The sequence below is a fragment of the Penicillium diatomitis genome, assembly GCF_028827545.1.
Source record: "Penicillium diatomitis strain IBT 30728 chromosome Unknown utg000006l_segment0_segment0, whole genome shotgun sequence".
Classification (NCBI taxonomy): domain Eukaryota; kingdom Fungi; phylum Ascomycota; class Eurotiomycetes; order Eurotiales; family Aspergillaceae; genus Penicillium; species Penicillium diatomitis.
Genome location: NW_026623178.1, coordinates 212,756 through 231,151, shown reverse-complemented (window position 1 = coordinate 231,151; position 18,396 = coordinate 212,756). Strand labels below are relative to the sequence as shown.

Sequence of the window (18,396 nt, the reverse complement as noted above, 5' to 3'; positions counted from 1 at the left end):
GTAGCATGCATCCCTCTGTAGGGCTCAAGCAAAGACTTGGATATATGTATGATCAAGTCGGCGCAGGAGAATACAAAACGCCAATCATGGGCTTCTTTGTCGTCGAAAAGATGAGCGCTTTCTTGACATGTTGTATTGGCTCACCTACTTCCCGTCTGTACTGATCATGGCAGAGGTACAGTATCTCAGGGGATGAAATGCTGCCAACCTCCGAACAAGAACCATCGACACTGGTATAAGAAACAAACGGAAAGAGACATGGCTCCTCACGATACCAGATCTTAGTAGTGGGATAGACTTTTCTCTGCCCATCCACTGGGGGTTACCATCGTGACCACGATCCCACGAGCCTTCGCACACGGGTTCAGATGGTATAGATCTATTCTTATTGATACTTGGTGTCCATAGTTCATAACTACCCCAATCACACTTCATCCAAAGGATTGTCTGCAACCTCGGCAAGAATGGAGTCCAACCCTTAGTGGATCCAAACAAGTCGTGCAAGATCCCTAGTTGGGAATAGTCTCAGTGGGAAAGACAGCACATAGTGGACCGGTGGACCAGGGAGACTGTAGGTTGTGAATTGCGGTTACGGCGAAAACGTAATCAGGTCAATGTCCCGATATCATGATTCATGAAAATTGTGCATGTCCATCTCCCGAGGCAATACAGAGAACCAGATGAAGTTGATCAATCGATAGACTGACTCTGTATGTGCCTAAAATTCTAGCCACTGAGCAAGCATGCCGTAAGGGTCATTATGGCAGCTCTTCAAGACGAGATCCGACGAGGACCCGAAGCGCCTTTTCGACAGAGGACTCGACCAACTCGACCAACTCGACCAACTCGACCAAGAGCTAGCAAGCGCAATCTCATTGCCAAGAACTCCCTCTATCTCCTCCGTCCTGTGGAGAGTACGACTGCAACGCAGACAAATGATCCGACGGCTGTTGTGAACTCGTGAGTAGTCACAGTCGGATTTCACTCGGTCTGTGAAGCTCAGACTTTCAGAGTCTAGAGTGGATGATCAGATGTCCCGAAGGAGGTCCTCTCAGATGATCACCGGTCCATGCTAAACCATAACCATGTCCATGTCCCACTGCGGGAGACGCAACGGTCGAACAGTCCAACTTGAACCGGTCTTGTAGTCTTGTAGTTCCACCCTGGCTCAACTCCCGGTAGGTCACGCCGAGCGATGGGGCTCGTCAGGGATTGGGGTCCCGGAGATGCCAATCTTGATTGGGTCCTCGAGTGGGGGGGGGGGGGGGGGGGGCCACGAATGCGAATGCGACGTCCGGGAGCTCCAGGGCGGAACAATACGCTACGCGGCTACACGACACACGGACTCAGTAGTAATGAGGGAGCCTACTCAACCTAGCAGGGCTAGCCCGAGAGGCACCAGATCCAGTTCCACCCAAAAAAAAATGAAGAGGATAAAAAGAAGAAAAAAAGAGGGAAAAGGGGGAAGACCGAAAGGAGCACCCTTCACGATGAGATGACAATCAGGCGCATTGCTTCAAGAACGGACTGCTTGGCACTCTTCAAAAAGAGGAAAAGCCAGAGAAGCCACCACATGAAGAGCCGAGGGACGGGTCATTTGGGAGTATAGTACTGACTAGGAGACTACTGAGTAGTGAGTACGGTTGTAGCACACTAAAAACTTGGCGGGATGAGGATCGTCATGCCTTGAAAAAAGGACAATCGTGTCACCAGCCCAATCTCTAAATGCCCCGAGATTCTGGGAAGGAAGAATGTTCATCCGCGCAGCAGCAGCAGTCCTTGGGACGTCCGAAGGGCGGTGTGGTGTGGTTGGATTCAAAGTGTCAAAGTCAAGACTCAAGAGCCGCCTCCGTCGTTGCCGTCAGCCTGCCCCACGCGGTGAAACAGTATGTCACTGCGTTTCCTGTGCCAGTAGGCCAGTACTGTTCCTCAGGTGGTTCAATGATTCGAGCGTTCTGTATATTGATTTCCATATTACCGTAGAGGGTTGGTCTCTGTCTGTGTGGAATGCCCGTGCTCGTTCCGATCAAAGCCGCATTGCGCAAGACCGAGACGATTTCATAGCGTGTGAAGGATGGGGCTCAACCATCGGTCAGATCATCCAGACGATGGAGTCGGTGACGCAGATGGACGGAGAGCCGCTCCTTCTTCCTTCTTCCTTCTTTCTTTTTCCTTTTTTTCTTTTTTTTTTTTTTCTCTTTTTTTCCTTTTTTTCATTTTTTTTATTCCTCTTTTTCTCGCATGTCTTGGCCCTTTCCATCGCTTCCATCGCTTCCGCCCCTAAAGTTCGAACCCCACTTTTCCTTTCTCTCTCGCCTGGAACCCCGGGGGGAAACCAGAGCTCAGTTGAGGGGCAGCCGGGGGACTCACGGCACCCCCCATCTCCTCGTGTCTTGTACATATTGTTGTTGCGTTGTTCTGGGCTCGCCGTGCCACCAGATAGCCCTGGGTTTTTATGCAGGAGTCAGCTCTTGTTCTTCTTCTTCTTCTTCTTCTTCTTCTTCTTCTTCTTCTTCTTCTTCTCTGCGAACCTGCACTTCGGGAATTCTGACGAGGTCCTGTCCGTCTGGCCCGTCGAGCTACGATACCGCCGGGTTTCAAATTAGGATCCAAGGCTGAGCCTCGGAACCGCCAGGCCCACCCTTTCAGAGCCTCATTCTCGGTCGTTTCACTTCCACCTGGTCGATTTGCCTCTGTCCGCGAGGAGCCTCGGGTTGGTTGTGATTTTCGATTTTGATGATCTGCCCCTTCGGAATATGATTGTCTCTTCATATCGATGAGTGCGCTGATATTGATGAGTGCGCTGAATCAATCAAATTTGAGGCCCTTTCTGGTAGATTTCCCACTAGTCTCAGCCAGTGTCCTTGTCCGTTTCGTGCCAGTTAGATGAGGTATCTGTCCCGGATACAACCTTCACATTGTAGTCTCACAGTCTGTAGTCTGTAGCTGTGCTGCTGAGCATAAGCCAGTAGTCTACTAGTCCCCCCCCCCCCCGTCATTCTGTTTCGGCCTTGACCCCTCATTTACCTCCAGTCACCAATCGGTCGGGGGGTTGATCATTGAGACCAGGTCGGAAGGGCTCTAAGGGCTCTCCTTCCGACCTGCAGAAACAGAGGTGCGGCTTTCCCTGGTCCATGCGCCTTTTGCGCTCGGAGCCAGCGTCACGCCCAGGCCCAGGACTATGCGAGTCTTGCGAGAGTTTAATTTGCCATCTGCCAGCAGATTCTCTCCGTGGACCATGGTGGTAAACAGGGTCTCCTTGGTGTGGGTGGAAGGAGGAAGCTCAGAAGTTGCGCAACCTTTCATGGACTCTGAGTGACATGTCCTGCACAAGCCGCATTGTTGTTCTTGTCGGCCCGTGCCCAAGAGTGCGCCCCACCGAGGCCGACCCACTCTGGGAGACCAGCGCGAAGGTTTGGAACTTGCACCTTTTGGGGACACCCGGTTTCGAGTCTGCAGGTGGACGGGAATGAGGCTTCTGGGCCCTTTGGGAATAGTCTCCCGTTATCCACTGCCTAGCCAGAAAGAAAAAAAAAAGGATCCAGGAACCCTCTCTCTTGCACACTACTGCTGTCTCTCTAACACTCTCTAGCCATCCATCCCACTTGGTTTCCTTCATGACTCCTGAGGAAGTGAGGAGTCGCTGAAACCTCCCCTACCCCCTCCTCCCTCCACATCGTGAACCCAAGGCAAACCCACCCTCCCACATTCAGTTCCATCCACAGCCTCGTGGCCACTGGTCCAAACAGAAAGAAAAAGGCGGCTCTTGTCTTGGGGCGTGCTCCAATTTGGGTTTGGCCAGTCACGGGCCACCTTCAATCTGCCACGCAGACCCCGTGGCAGAGGCCATGGAGCGAGGATGAAAATCAGTCCACTTCCATTGAAGCGTAGGTTACAAAGTCATCCGAAATGGAGTCATGCAACAAATGACAGGTCTCCAATCGCTCTCTGAAAAACCTACCTCCTAGTACTGTAGTAGAATGAACCATCAACTAGCATTATCCTCAGCCTCTTCTTATAAGAGAAAGTGAGAGAAGGAGAGGGAGTGAGAGAGAGAGAGAGGAAGAAACTACAAACAACATAGAAGTCATAATCAGCCGTAAAAAAAGACCCCAGCCTCTCCTCCTGGTGTCCCTCAAAACTCCGAAACTCCGAAAACATCTTCCCCCAACCCAAAAAAAAAAAAAGAATAAGTCAAGCATCATAATAAAATTGAGGGCCTGGTTCGTTATACGGGTTGCGTTGTCCAGGCCCTTCTCCAACAACACCTCGAAATCCTGGAGCAGAACTGGAGGATGAAGAGAGTCCCAGAATCCCATAATTCCACAATTTCATCATCCCATTCCCTCCGCAACTCGACTTCTCCTACTCCTCCTCCTCTTCTTCTTCCTCCTCCCATTGCTGACCAGCCTCGCTAGCTCGAACAACACGCTTCTCTCTCTCTCTCTCCTCTCTCTCTCCCTCCCTCTTTCTCTACCTTTCCCTCTTCCTAAGCTCTTATCCCGCCGGCCTCGACCCTTTCTTATTTTGCAGTGTCTGTTGTCTCATCACATTAGGCTCGTGATTGTACCAAACCAAGTGACTCCGACTACTGTCACCCTGGTACCTTCACTTCACCTCTTTCCTGCACCGAACGAGACCTGGGCAAGAGCATTACAACCGAATTCTGGCCTGCCCGCAAGACTCCGTTGCACGTGGAAAAACAGATATCGAAAGAGAGACTCTTTTTTTTGTGTTTTTCGACAAATTCTCCTGTTTGGTTTCCCCTCTTCTTCCCTCTCTCTCTCTCCTCTCTCTCTCTTTCTCCTCTCTCTCTCCCCTCTCTCTCTCTCTTTCTCTCTCTCTCGCGCCCTTTTTGCTCGTCTGCCTTTTTGGTCCGACCGCCTTTCTCGTCCACACTGTGGTTTCCTCCCCTCTTCACCAGTGATCTCACGCAAATGGCGTTGGTGAATGGGCGGTTCCGCTGAGCCTCATTCCGCCCCCAATCATCCCCGCGAAATCCGTCCGTGATCCATTTTATTCATCATCCGTGCTCGACGCCGTTCCTCGTGTTGCCGGCCCCCCTCTTTCTGGCTTCCGCCCAGCTGTCAACCGGTTCTCCGGGTAAGTTTCTTTTCAAGCGCTTTGATACCCTGCCCCGGCGCAGCACGGTGCTGCTGCCTGCACCAAGTTCCCGGCTCCTACTGTCAATTTCCACCTGCACCGGCGGCACCCTCTCCATCCATGGCTACGCATCTGTCGGTCACCGAGACCAACCTGATCCGGGTTACTGTGTATCACGAAGATCCTTCGGTGCCTCGTCTCACCACCTGAGGGGCAAGGTTCGTGGGCACTTAACCTGGGTCGCAGAGCGTCCGAGTTGGGGTGGAGCTCCTCATCGTTCCCTGCTCAGTTTAGATCCCGAGTCCGCGCGGAGCCTCATCGCGGCGAACTTTTTTCTTTCCTGGTGTGTGTGACGTGTGCGACGCGCGTAGAATGTCTATATATGTGCAGGTCTGGCGCTGGGCAACACTGCCGTGCAAGTACAGAGCCAGATCGGTGCCATTGCGCCTGTGGAACTCAAGTGAGTCGGGTCTTTACTGATATATCTCGATTGGTCATCTAGTCCTCCGGTTGCTGGCACACTTGCCATTGTCGCCTTGACATTGCACTCCGCGCATGGAGTCTATGACGGTCAATCGGGCTTCCAACATCGCAACGCAGCCGTTGCAGTCCGCCCTGCCCTTCCCCCCCCCCACCCCGTGTGGCATCTTTGTCCCAGCTGTGCGAGAGAAGAGAGAGAGAGAGGGTGACTGGATGGTCTAGCTGGATTCTGGTGGCGCACCGCGATCATGTTCGAAAACTTTGACTCGGAAGCCGGGCGGCGGTCACCGCCACTCGAAGTAGTCAAGCCCACATATGACTATGTCGAACCAGATCCACCCTTTGTCAAGGCCGACGACAAGCGGGATCTCGCATCGCATGTCGCGAATGCTCACGGAGCGGTCGACCGTTCCCGTAAGCCGCACCTGCCCGAAACGCAGATTCAAACCCATCTTGGCGACTCGGTGCTGATGAGGCATCTAGGGCCAGATCACCCGGAAGTCGCGGCTGGGCTTCGTGACCCCACGAGCTGGCCGCTACCGAAGCGGGAGGCCCCGGGGCTGTCATGGGATGACTGGGGGCGATCGGGACAACAGCCCGCAGACACAACACGATCTCAATACGAGGCCCAAGTCTCGGCGCGATCAACAGATTGGAGTGACAATGATCGGATGATAGATGTGGAGGAGCCAGGGAGACTCGCCTCAACGCCGAAACACGAAAGACCGGCACCATTACCACCACCACCTCCTCCTCCTCCACCACCGCCGCCATTGGTGTCCCAAAAATCAGATCGTCCATTATCATTATCACCACCGACAAACCCTCCTGCCACGATCTTACCACCTATCGCGTCGCCTTCAAAGATCAAATACGACGTCGTTTCACCCCCACAGCGTCCCCGTCTCCAATCCATCACAGAATTCCCTCATATGCAAACCTCGGCGCATTTATCAAGCGAGCCGTCCGGGCGGGCCGCCCCGATCTCTCTACCCTCGATCCAATCCTTATCTCCGCCATCCTCAGCCGCAGGCACATCACCCGACTCCGCTAGTTGCAATGCCCAGGGTAAGATTCTACCATCCATAGAATCAGCGCTGGAGAATCTATCACACGCCGAGTTCTCATCCGCTAGGCTCAAAATTACTTACTCGTCTTGTCCCAATTCCGCCACCTCGACCGATTCTCCACATGACAGATCTCATGTCCGCCATTTCTTTGCTTCGTCTATACCCCCCAGTCCGTACTCACATCTGTCTCCGATCAGTCTCAAAGATGTCTCCAATCATCCTTCCCCTGCCTCGCAGCCCACGTCTGCCCTCTGGCGTGGTCTCCCCCTCCCTCGGGCCCGTCACCTGCCGCCCACTCGAGCGTGGAGACACCGAACAACCCTGCGACTCCCTTTGAAACCTCTCCCATGGCAGCACATAGCCCTTTGACGAGCTATCCAACCCCGACGGAACCGATCGTCGCTTCTCCCGGATCGACCGAACGGGCCTCTCTAGCTTCCACGGTGTCGCAGAATGGAACCGGCGCTCCAGGGGGCTACAGGTGCACCCATCTCGGCTGTACTGCCGCTCCCTTTCAAACGCAATATTTACTCAAGTCAGTTTGCAAGCCGTTGTGATAAGCGTTACAGTTGATGACCGTGTCCTGACTAAACCCAAATTCATTTGTTGCAACTTGCAGTTCCCACGCCAATGTGCACTCGCAAGATCGACCCCACTTCTGTCCTGTAGAAGGGTGCCCTCGTGGGTTCGGCGGGAAGGGATTCAAACGCAAGAACGAGATGATGAGACATGGGCTTGTGCACAACTCTCCCGGCTATGTGTGTCCATTTTGTCCTGATCAGCAACACAAGTACCCTCGGCCGGATAATCTTCAACGGTGAGTCCATCTGTTATTTCTCAACTATGTAAAAAGAATTTTGAGTGATGCAAAATACTAAACAAAGTGGTCTGGACAGACATGTTCGCGTGCATCATGTCGATAAGAACAAAGACGACCCGGTTTTGCGACAAGTACTGGCCCAACGTCCGATTGGAAGTACTCGCGGGCGTCGGCGGAGATCAAACTTTGCTTGATATCACCGATTCCGGGTAAACCCTTCTTGGTCCCGTCACCATGATCTTCATTTCTTACATGCATCTGACACCTCGACACGTGACGAATTCACCAGAACAAACTCCATGATAGTCTCCGTGTCTACGGAATGCGTCACTCGTCTCTCTGGTCGGGCTGGGAAACAACCTAGCTCCCCCGTCCAAAATCCCCAATGTCATGTGCTCTATGAATTTCCGGTCTCTGCATTCTTCCCTTTGAGCTAGGTGGATTTGCGAAAACTTCGAAACTTTGATGTATGCTGTTAGGATTCGATTTTTGCTAGCGGGGCCAGTTCATTGCTCTCTTTCTTTTTTTTTTTTCGTCTTTTCTTCTGACTTTTTTTCATTCTCGTCCCTGTCTTGGATTTTGATGATACCACACGCTGAGCTACCTTGTTAGAAGCATGATGATACAATTGGCCATTCGTTACATTTCATGTCATTACTATCTGCATTGAGCGTCTCGCAATAGCGCATACTTTTGATTTGATTTGACCTTACCTTGTCTATCGTGTGCCACTCCATCTCTCTCTCATGAAAGTACACTCGTTACTTGCCGTTAGAATTGCCTATCTGACCATCTAGCGGTAGGCTCTCTTCTCACTTTGGGCCTTCCTACCGAGTTCCCCCTCCTTCGGAACGCCGTGCTTGTGCGGTTCACTGTAGCCTCTGCCCTTACCCCTTACAGCGCATGGCCAGCACATTCCAAAGGAGACTGCCAGTCATCTTCATCACATCACCGCACTGAAGACCAAAGGACATGGGCACTTGGTTTATTCCGATGCAGGCCCGTGAAGAGCGGTCCTTCAGATTGAGAGTATCCCGTTCGCACGAACCTCTCGTCTGCTTCCCCTCGTTTTCCGTAGTGACCATAGCTCGGCGACCACCCATGACGCCATGATCCATGATCCATCACCTAAGCCCGGTAGGCCAGGTCAGCGAGCAAAGGTCATTTCCTCGATAGACCATCATCGAATGGACATATCAGAAACAGAGGGATCCTCATCCCATGCTTGACTGCTCTCGCCGCCGGGGTAGATGGGATCCCTTCAACTCTCATGTATGCGTCTCCATCGAAGACCCAGGTTTATACTGATGTGGCGGCGAGTATGTATAGTTTGTACACTCGGAGACATGGGTAGAGAAAATGGCTTCCTGAGTCTTTGAGTCAGTACGAGAATGTTGGCGGGAGCAATTTTCCGAATGGATTCCCGTTTTCTTGGATCCGGGAGGTTCTACCTCAGTGGTGTCTTTTTTTTTTTACATGTAAAGCCCGTGGTCTGGACGCCTGGTGGCATCTATCTATGGAGTCTGGGTAGGTACCGGAACGACTTTGCTTATGCGCTCAAATTTGGAGGTCTGCGGACTTACAGTATGGACATGAATCCCGTTTTCCGTCCGGGCTTGATGGCTCTGCATCAACGTTGCACTTTTTCATATGAACAATGCTATTCTGGGCGGGGGGGGGGGGGGGGGGGGGAGGAAAAAAATAAGATCAAAAAATAAGATCAAAAAATAACAACAGAAATCAAAATACAAGCCCAGTATGCACCAAGCGAGAGTCATTCTGACTCATTTGGAATGATAGCCAATTTCTGATCTCATTGGTGCTGCGAGGTGATCTGAGACACGTCAACCTTAATAGAGCACAGCGCTTGAAGCAAGGTCTGTTCCAGTTCTCGTCTGCCTGTTTGGGAAGGTGATCCTCTGAGAAGGACGTGATTGTATAGATGGATCCTGTTATTAGGGGATTGATTGTATCGGTATTGATATTGATATTGAGAGTTTGAGAGTGATCACCTCGTGTGATTGAGCGCAGGTAGTATAGGACTAGTTGCCTCAGGGGCTGTGGATGGTGCTGGGGGTCACTGGGTGGTAGTTGCCAGTTGGTAGGTACATATTGCGGATAATATTGACCGACCCCGAAATTGTTACCATTTGAAAATCTGTGTATTTGGTCACAGTCGATAATCCAAGTGCAGTATGTATATACTGAGTCTTGAGTCTACGAGTATATTCCCCTCCAAATCCACAGATCCCATCTTTCCCCCACCGAAACCCTACAACTACGAATTGTAGCTCTCCAAACAGCTCATGAATAAGAAAATGTTGGAACCAACATCAGGGTCAAGAACGACGATTGGTAAGATCCAAAGACAAAAATAGATCCGGGTATGGCAATCATGCAGCAAATGCATGCATATGCGATGATGTGATGTGTGTATTCGACCATCTATTTCCTCAATCGTCCAAAAGGTACAGCCTCAGGCCTTGCCCCGGACTTTGCCGCTGTGGAAATAAATTCCTGTCCTTTTTTTTTTTTTTTTTTTTTTTTTTTTGGGTTTGGTCGGGAGGAAGGGGAGGGGGAGGGGGGACAAGTGGGAGTCCAGGCGCGCTACAGATCGGCTTGAAGATCTGCAGCGAAGACTTGCCTCGTTCGGTCCCGCATGCGGAAAGGAAGGCCCCTGGGACTCGGGGTCCGAATCGGGCGTCGACTCGGGACGTGGCTGACTTCATGGGAGAGTGGTATAGTGAGGGGTGTGGACATGGACATGGACATGGTGTGATTGTGTTGGGGCGCGACTTTGTGGTCATCTCCAGCTGGATAGAGTGCGTGGGATAGTATCGGGATTGCTCACGGATTAAGCTGTCTGATTTGCCTGGTGGTTGCCTCGATGAGAGAATGCGTGGGTGGTGCATGTCGTCTACGTGGCTGATGAAACTCACCTTGACATCATGGTACTGTACACTGTACACTGTACACTGGAGCCCATGCCCTGCTCTTTTCCTTGTATAATGAATCCAGGCCAAATTAAGGGCGAGCGTGTGCTTTGATATGTTTTCCGGTTCCTGATACACGGGGGACCTTCAACGAGGTGCACGGTACTACTCAATTTGTGCTTTCAGAACTTTCAGTCGATTGATAGAAACCGGTGGAAGAGAGAAAAAAACTAAGTACATGAATTGTATTCTGGTTCAGTGTATACTGTATAGTGGAGAAGAGGTATCATGGTCGTTAAGAGTGAATGAGATGCCATCCACCTTTTCTAAGAAGGTGGTGAATCAAGTCAAAACTCCTTTGCTCCGCATTCATGCCCATATCCTGGCTGGTCGATATGATAGCCAGATCAAAATTCGCCCAATAGTCTGGTTCCAGCGCCGGGCGCGGGCTAGAGAGAGAGAGAGAGAGAGAGAGAGAGAGAGAGAGAGAAAAAGACGCGCGAATGAGTCTATGCAAACGGTATTCGTGCCCAGGGGTCAGAGATCAAGTTCTCGACCTCTCCAATCCGAGGTATCTCGTTATCTCGTGTATGACTCGAAAATCGAAATCGAAAACCGAAAAAAAGACCTTTTGGCCACCCAACTGCCATGGGTTATTGACTCCCCTTGCGACGGTGAATACGTCGCACGTGATCTTTCATATTGTCCACCCGGCTGAAGACTCGCTCACAGCCCTCCCATTCACAAATCACCCCCGGATTGTGCTTGGCTTCATGACGAGCTCGGTCCTTTTTACTGGAGAAGCCACCCTGGGTAGATTGTGGACATCCTTCATGTCGACAGAAGAGGTGCTTGCGATGCCTGTTGAAGTGTTTGCGAAGATCGCAGCCCCGGCGGAATAGCGCATGTGAAGTGCATCCCGGGTGAGCGCATCGCCAAACCCCTTCTCCCGCGGGGATTCCGTAGAGAGAGAGATCGGCCGAGTTGGAGGGAGGGGAGGATGGTCGATGACAGGATGATGACGGCTCAAATTCGGAGAGTATCGTGGTGGCTGGAGAGGTACTGAGGTTGGAGAAGGGCTCGAGAGTAGGGGAAAGAAAGGCCTGGTTGGGTGCTGGGCCAGTCGAAGACGTACCGTACTCGATGGGAGCACTGGCGTTGGGGATGGAGCAAGTCGGAGTGGTTTCGGCAACGCCGGGTCCCAGAGAGAGGTGCGTGGGCGCCACAGAAGACCACGCAGACTCGTTCAGCAAATCCTCGTCAAAGGCAGGATAACAAGTAGAAATCAGCCCGGTGGTCGGCACGGCGAGAGGGTTCATGGCTGGGTATGAGGCAGTTGATTGATACACGCTACTACTGCCGGGCTCACTCTCCATGCACCATTTGTTGATCTGTTGAGGGGTGTAGCCGCCAGACGCACTCTGGAATGGCGCATGCATTGCAGCTTGTGAGCATCTGGAGGTATAATTGTAGGGATCCATGTGGAAAGACGAGGTTGTCGCGGGAGCGAGTGCAACATCAGCAGAGGTGCCGGAGAACGAATACAGAGACTGTCCGGGATCACTGGTGATTGACTCTCGGTCTGATAACTGACTCTCTGGTGCGATGAAGGTGACCGTGTCCTGTGTTGGTTGGGAGTATGGTACTGAGCTCTGAGCATTGATGGCTAGTCCGGACAAGCCTGCCGCTGTGGATGCTAAGCTTGGTCCAGTAGTACGCGGACACGACTCTAATGAGGCCAGTTCGACGCTGTTGAAGGTGACGACGCCCTCTACCTCTCCTTTCCAGTGTGAAAAATCCATAGTGAAGGCTTGTTGGGAAGCACTGCTGGTGGAAGGAAGGATCTCGCAATGAACCGACTGGGCCTTGTCAACGAGACCGGAGGAGGCGCGGCTCTCTCTGTTATAGTCTAGCGGGAAAGATGTGGGAGAATACCTGGCGCGCATTGAAGCTGGAGGACGAGAGGTGCTGCCAGGCTGCAACTCAACGAGTCGGAAATGTTGGGTGTAAGATTGTGCCAAGTTTCAAAATGAGCTCCAGTCGATGGACAAGCTCGGCTTGCCCTGCGCGATGATGATCTGGAAGAGGTCGTCTAAGGAGATTATTGCACGAGGTGTTGATCACCTCACTCCAGCACGGTAATTGGAATTTTAGTCAAGTTCCAGAAACCAGACAACGTGGAAGCTGAAGTTTGCGACGGAAAGGATCGATGTCAGGTAAAAGTCCGGCGGCAGGTTCTCCAAGTGAAAGATCGATGGTCGAAATTTAGGTAGTCAGTCACCGGTGGAATCTTTGCGACAGGTGCAAATGTGGAAGATCATGAAGATGCCATGAGATGCAGGAGACCGCATTGATGGAAAACAGTCAGTGTGCTTGTGGGTGAGTCGAGTGTCAAGTGTCGCGTCTATATACTTTGGAGGAAGCCGAGGCAAAGACTCCTGTCGCAACAATTTCCCAGTTGGGCGTCCTGAAGGAGAACAGACTAAGTCGGATCTGTTTAGGATGATCTGCGGGCAAAGTGGCTTAAAATCGAGAAGACAGGACCAGCGAGGAACTTAAGAATAGAAATAGACAAGGATGCCCTCCAAGACGGCCTGGCCTGGTAGATGAAGTGTATCGGGCTCCCCATCCAAAAAAAAAAAAATAAAAATAAATAATAACCATACAGTAAAATCAAAATCAAGATGGATAAAAGCCTGAAGAGGAAATGGAATTGAGGATTGCCCGACCCGATATTGAGGGAATCAAGCGAATCGTCACAACAAGCACGAGAGAGAGGGAGAGTCGCTCCGCGACCGGGACGTTGATTTGCGAGGAAAAGATAATCAACGAGACCAGGATGCAGGCCAGGGATTCATGATATTTTTTGTAGGGTAAAAGGGAAAAAAAAAGAATGGGACCAACACTAAACCAAGACCGAAGTCCGTCGGGTGCATGACAACCAGGGTCTCTAACCAGCATCCTCTTACGGTCAGGACATTATCGGCTCGACAAAGAAGACCATTACAGGTACATATGCGTGTGTCTTTGTCACGTTCCCGCCCCCATGGCTCCCACGATCCACGTAGGTTGGGGTCTAGGCAGGCTCAGCACCTGAATGCCAAATGTCCAATCAGTCAGACGGCCGACTTGGAATGATTCAGACCTTGATGAGGCTGACAGGTCGGACGACAAGGCATCATTGGCAGGCGCTCGGGGACATGATCGGGAGAGGGTGAATCGCGTTGAATTAGGTTCTGTTCTTCTCATTTGATCGATAGTGGGCTGTGGCCCCACGTGATGATCAACGGAAGAGGAGGCTCTCTGCTAGAGGGCAAAACGCCTATTGGATCTTAATTAAGGCTGAGCAGAAGCAGTGGACGGTTGTCCTGGGCGATTGTCATTGTCTGTCCGTTGAAAGTGAGAGAGAGAGAGAGAGAGAGAGGATAGATCGCCACAGGCTACTTCCCTGTGAACTTGTTCCATATAAGGTTGAAGATTGGCCACAGATTGCAAGTATTTGCACTCTACTTGTCCGCATCTAGAGTACCCCAATATGCCACTTTCATCTCCCGAGCTCAAAAGTGAGACAGTGGATATACTGGACGGGACATGGTGCAGAAGTACACAGTGAGCCTGTGCTAGCACTGAACTCGGTGAACCATCGATGCCGTGACCCGGGCGCGAAGTACAGTAACGTACAGTACTTGCTGTACATGAGGTGGGTACATGTCTGAGCAGCACGACCGTCTTTCGTCGTGATGGTGACTTGTGAACTTTAAAAGCTGCTGGTGCATAAGAGTCAGGCGTGGTTGAGTCTCCCCGATCATGATGAGTCCCTCATGATTGGATACCTGGTGAGGATGCTGGTTCCATACGCGATGAGCCCGAAATCCACCGGCACGCTAGGCTCGGTCTTTAGCCGTCCATCCATTCAACGAAATTGATGTTATTATTATTCATCATTGTATTAGGGCACGGGCACCCCGAGCCACGCCCCGGACGGCGCCCGCGGATAGTCGGATGATTTGGGAAAACGGTATGGCCCTGGCAGTGGGGTGAATCAAGACAGTTCAAGTACAGTATTGAGTACAGTATTGAGTACAGTATACTAAGTATACCTAGTGTATAAGTGTATGACTAAGAGCTATACCTTGATACGGGTACATAGGCCTGCACTCAATCTTGATATTGACTGAGGTCACCTTGTATGGACGGCTATGTTACATACACGTCCCATCATCAGTAATTGTACAGAACTGTAAGCCTACCGTATCCGTATTCGAATTAGAGGTGACGGTCACGGAAGTTCGAGTCAGTCGACTAAGGAGACAATCCGTAGACCCATAATCCCATCCATGGGTTGTCCATCAATCGATCTGCAATACTACTGACCGGAGGCACCAACATAACTAGCCGAGCCAGATCACATCTTTGGTCTCGTTGCTTTGGGCAATGACGCAAAAAGTACTTATCACAGTGACAGTGACACTATAGACATATGCGGGACAGTGCACCTACAAGGATGGAGGGGGGAATCCATCTACAAGGGTATCAGTAAATTACATCCTGTTCGGTCAAATCTGGCGATGAGGAATAGAACCGAGTAAACTCTCGTTGCCGCGGAACCGTTGGCACGGGTGCGGAATTGCGGAGTTTGCATCGGACACGGATGCGCTCTTCGTCGTGGACTGGGGGCCAATTTAGGTTCTTTTGTGTAACATGACAATCACCCGTTCCACAGCCTCTTGAATGCAGAAGCAATTGCTCCTGATGAATCTTATTAATGCTCGTGCATTGAGGATTCTCTGGGTCCTAACTTCCACTTGCTGCAGAGATCCCCCATACGTGTTTTCGGAATGCTTCTATGAGGTTTCTGAATTGGTAATTTAGTACTAGTAGTAGTACTACCAGTACCGAGTAACTACCGACTAGTACTACCACTAACGTAACGAGTGACTAGTTAGTGACTACTGCATTCCATGTATGCTAGGATCTGTAATCTGGTTCAGTAGGCACTAGGCAGTAGCTTACCTCTCGGATTGGAATTCTGTGGTAGTATGGCAACTCAAGATGAAATGACAGTCAACTAAATCCCGAGAGCCATGCTCATCAGCTGGAGCCTGATTGACCGCGGGGAAGTGAAGAAGCAACAGCAAGAGCAACAGCAGCGTAGGGTAGCATCAACTGCCACACATCAAAGTAGTATCCGGCGAGGCTGGATAGAAGCAGCGTGAGGCCACAAGCAGAACCAACATGCAGATATCTAAGACACTGGATGCGGAGGATCGAGAATTCCCCAGCACCTGGCTTGTATAGACGGGTCGCTCTCGGGTTGATACTTCAACCGGCGGAAATAAGAGTACCGACGGCAGAGTCCTACGCCAATAAGACGGCAAAGACTGGCCAAGGATCAATTTGAGATCCCAAAGGCTTAGCCTGATCAGCAATTGTGCACATATTGGCACCGCGCGTCGCTTGCAGCGTGGAGATTGCCTGGCTTGGTTTAACACCAAGGAAACTTTGCAGAGGATGCAACCCTCTCTCTCCTGCTCCCACCAGACCGACGTTTCCAACCGAGTCATTGTCGAGACCCACGGCTAGATGAGGTGACTGGTATGGATCCACTTATCCAGTGCTTAGCAGGCCGTGACTCCAATCAAATGTGCTTCTGAGTACGCCACCAGTCGGAGCGGCGAGACCCCCCCCTAAAACGGATAAGTCGGTATTTGGGCTTGGCTGGAGGATGAGAGTCATGATCGGACATGCCGCCGGGGGTCTGAGCAGGCTGATTAAGCCAGAGCCGCATCATTCATCCTTTGCTTCAACACCAGCATTGCGACAAGCAAGTGACGCCGAAGGAGTACGCGGTCTCACTGCGCGTGCATCATCTGAAATAATCACGATTGGAGAGTGACCTGCGCGAGGCTAATCGAACGAGTTGCCATGAGGAGGGGAGGGGGGGGGGGGGGGGGGGGGGGCCAACCATGACGAACTGGTCGGAGATAGACCTCGAAGTTTGACCTTATATCCGAAGACACAGTATTGGAACGCGCAAACCTACATACCCCGTCCATCGAAGCTGCAAAAGGCACCAAGATAAGTTCAGCAGCCGTGACAGTATCGGGGTTATACTCGGGCATTTCAAGCACGGAAGCCTGGAGACAGAGGCTTGAAAAAAAAAAAGTTCCGCCTTAGTGCAGAAAAAAAATGTAGTCATTGCCTTTCACGTCTTTTGATACATACGTTTGTCCTCGCTACTCGTGCAATGATAACCCCTTCCAATATGTTCATTATCAGCTGTTGCGCTCTTCAATACAATGGTCCTAGGAACGCAGACGGTGCGGAGGATTCAATTTCTCCCCGTGTTGCCCATCCAAAATGGCCCATCCGTGTCCTGGTCTATAGGTGTCGACATCACACATATGCACAAGCAGACAAAGTCTGCCCCGACAAACCCACATTCTAAACTGATACATCGGGTCCCTGAAGCAGTGGCGTAGTGGGATCAGAGACGGGACCCGTCTTGCGATCCCGATACAGGATGTAATGTTGGACAATGAAGATCACATCGAAGAAGATCGTGATGTTGCTGAGGACCAACTTTGCTGGATTTCCAGTGATACCACTCCAGTCACTCTGTAGACTCGAATCAAGTACCAGTTGAAGCAGAGAGAGGACGCCGCCAGTGATATCGAGAAGGATGGTCCAGATGTTCCATCCCACTGTTGACTGCCTTTGATAGTTCAACCAGGCTTGAGGAATATATTTAACCATCGTGACGACAAGTTTATCATATGACAGTGTGTAGATCTGGGCTCAGAGCATAAGTGACCATTCCAAGTATAACCTTATGCGATTGTCCATGGACGTCCACACTAGGGGAAATGAAAGCACCGAAGGAAGGGTCCTACTCACGACATCAATCCAAGCCCAAGTAGTTGGGTCATTCCCGCCACTGGGGTTTCGGGCCAACACAACACAGATGCCTATCAACGGAGCAAGGACGCAGCCGCTGAAGATAGCCCTCATCGTCCAACTCACACGTTGTCGGCGGGGTGTATGGAGCCCTGAAAGCCGAGGCCAGAACATCACATAAGCAACGAAACACATGATCATCCCAAGCAAGGCAAAAGCCAGGTCATTGATCTGAACAGTAGGCTCGGCTGCAGCAGGATGTCGAGCGGCATACTGTGAGCGAATAACTGAAGAGTAGAGGAATGTTGCAGTATATATACTGTAGCACGTGAAGCCGAACAGGTTGATGAAGTTAAAGTCGATAGAAACCCCGGCCGTCGACTTCCGGCGCCACATGGAAATCGGCAGTGGAAAGAACGACAAGGACCAACTCGCCATGCTGTTTCAGTTATAAGTATGAATAGCCTTTGACTTTTGACAAATAATTCCCTGCACGATGATTCGGATCATGTCAGGTACATGAACTTACTATGCCCATCCCAACAGTCTGCCATCTGATTAGCGTTCGCCATCCTATGAAGATTTAATCTCGAATGAGCCTCTCACCGTGACAGCGCCCGGACAAATATCTCAAGTTGAGAGCGCTCCATTTCTCAACAAAGTATACCCCTATGAATCCTTCCTTGACATCTATGCGCACGCCATGAATGTCCAAGAGTCATGAAGACCGAGCAGGGCAGCTCCACACGTGAGGGACGGAGATAAGATCAGATGATGTAATCGCAATCAGATGGGATATGGCGCGATGAAACCGGGTGAGGAGAAAGGCGGTCAATTCCTACTGCCCGTTGCTCTGGTTATGTGCTGGCACCCTAAGCCCAAAACAGTAGGAAGTTGACAGCGATCACCTTGACCGAGTGTTGTTGCTCTTGTGTGACTCGAGGGCGCTGCGTTTGCCAACTTCATCAAAAATTCACAGATTTGACCGTCTTCAATTGTGCGACATAGCGCTCTCTTCTCCGCTTCTCTCGAGCTCCCAGCTGACCATCGCAGTGCCATCAGGTAAACGATTATCGATTGATTACCGTGTTCC

The 18,396-nt window shown here is 51.2% G+C and overlaps 5 protein-coding genes across 5 annotated transcripts; 1 reads left to right on the top strand and 4 right to left on the bottom strand.

Annotated features, from left to right (window-relative positions):
- Positions 1-3,081: 3,081 nt before the first annotated feature.
- Positions 3,082-3,306, bottom strand: N7539_005755 (uncharacterized protein; the record flags this gene model as incomplete). Its single annotated transcript, XM_056935357.1, has 1 exon — positions 3,082-3,306. One exon carries the CDS (start codon positions 3,304-3,306, stop codon positions 3,082-3,084), a length of 225 nt encoding a protein of 74 aa, XP_056789229.1.
- A 2,525-nt stretch (positions 3,307-5,831) lies between these two features.
- On the top strand, positions 5,832-7,667 carry N7539_005754 (uncharacterized protein; the record flags this gene model as incomplete). The annotated part of the gene is made up of 4 exons (XM_056935356.1): positions 5,832-6,822; positions 6,891-7,188; positions 7,273-7,470; positions 7,550-7,667. 4 exons carry the CDS (start codon positions 5,832-5,834, stop codon positions 7,665-7,667), a joined length of 1,605 nt encoding a protein of 534 aa, XP_056789228.1.
- A 693-nt stretch (positions 7,668-8,360) lies between these two features.
- Positions 8,361-8,591, bottom strand: N7539_005753 (uncharacterized protein; the record flags this gene model as incomplete). Its single annotated transcript, XM_056935355.1, has 1 exon — positions 8,361-8,591. The coding sequence occupies one exon, from the start codon at positions 8,589-8,591 to the stop codon at positions 8,361-8,363; it is 231 nt and encodes a 76-aa protein (XP_056789227.1).
- A 2,468-nt stretch (positions 8,592-11,059) lies between these two features.
- N7539_005752 (putative C2H2 transcription factor) lies at positions 11,060-12,352 on the bottom strand (the record flags this gene model as incomplete). The annotated part of the gene is made up of 1 exon (XM_056935354.1): positions 11,060-12,352. One exon carries the CDS (start codon positions 12,350-12,352, stop codon positions 11,060-11,062), a length of 1,293 nt encoding a protein of 430 aa, XP_056789226.1.
- A 4,498-nt stretch (positions 12,353-16,850) lies between these two features.
- Positions 16,851-17,741, bottom strand: N7539_005751 (putative L-cystine transporter; the record flags this gene model as incomplete). The annotated part of the gene is made up of 2 exons (XM_056935353.1): positions 16,851-17,198; positions 17,304-17,741. The coding sequence occupies 2 exons, from the start codon at positions 17,739-17,741 to the stop codon at positions 16,851-16,853; spliced, it is 786 nt and encodes a 261-aa protein (XP_056789225.1).
- Positions 17,742-18,396: the final 655 nt, after the last annotated feature.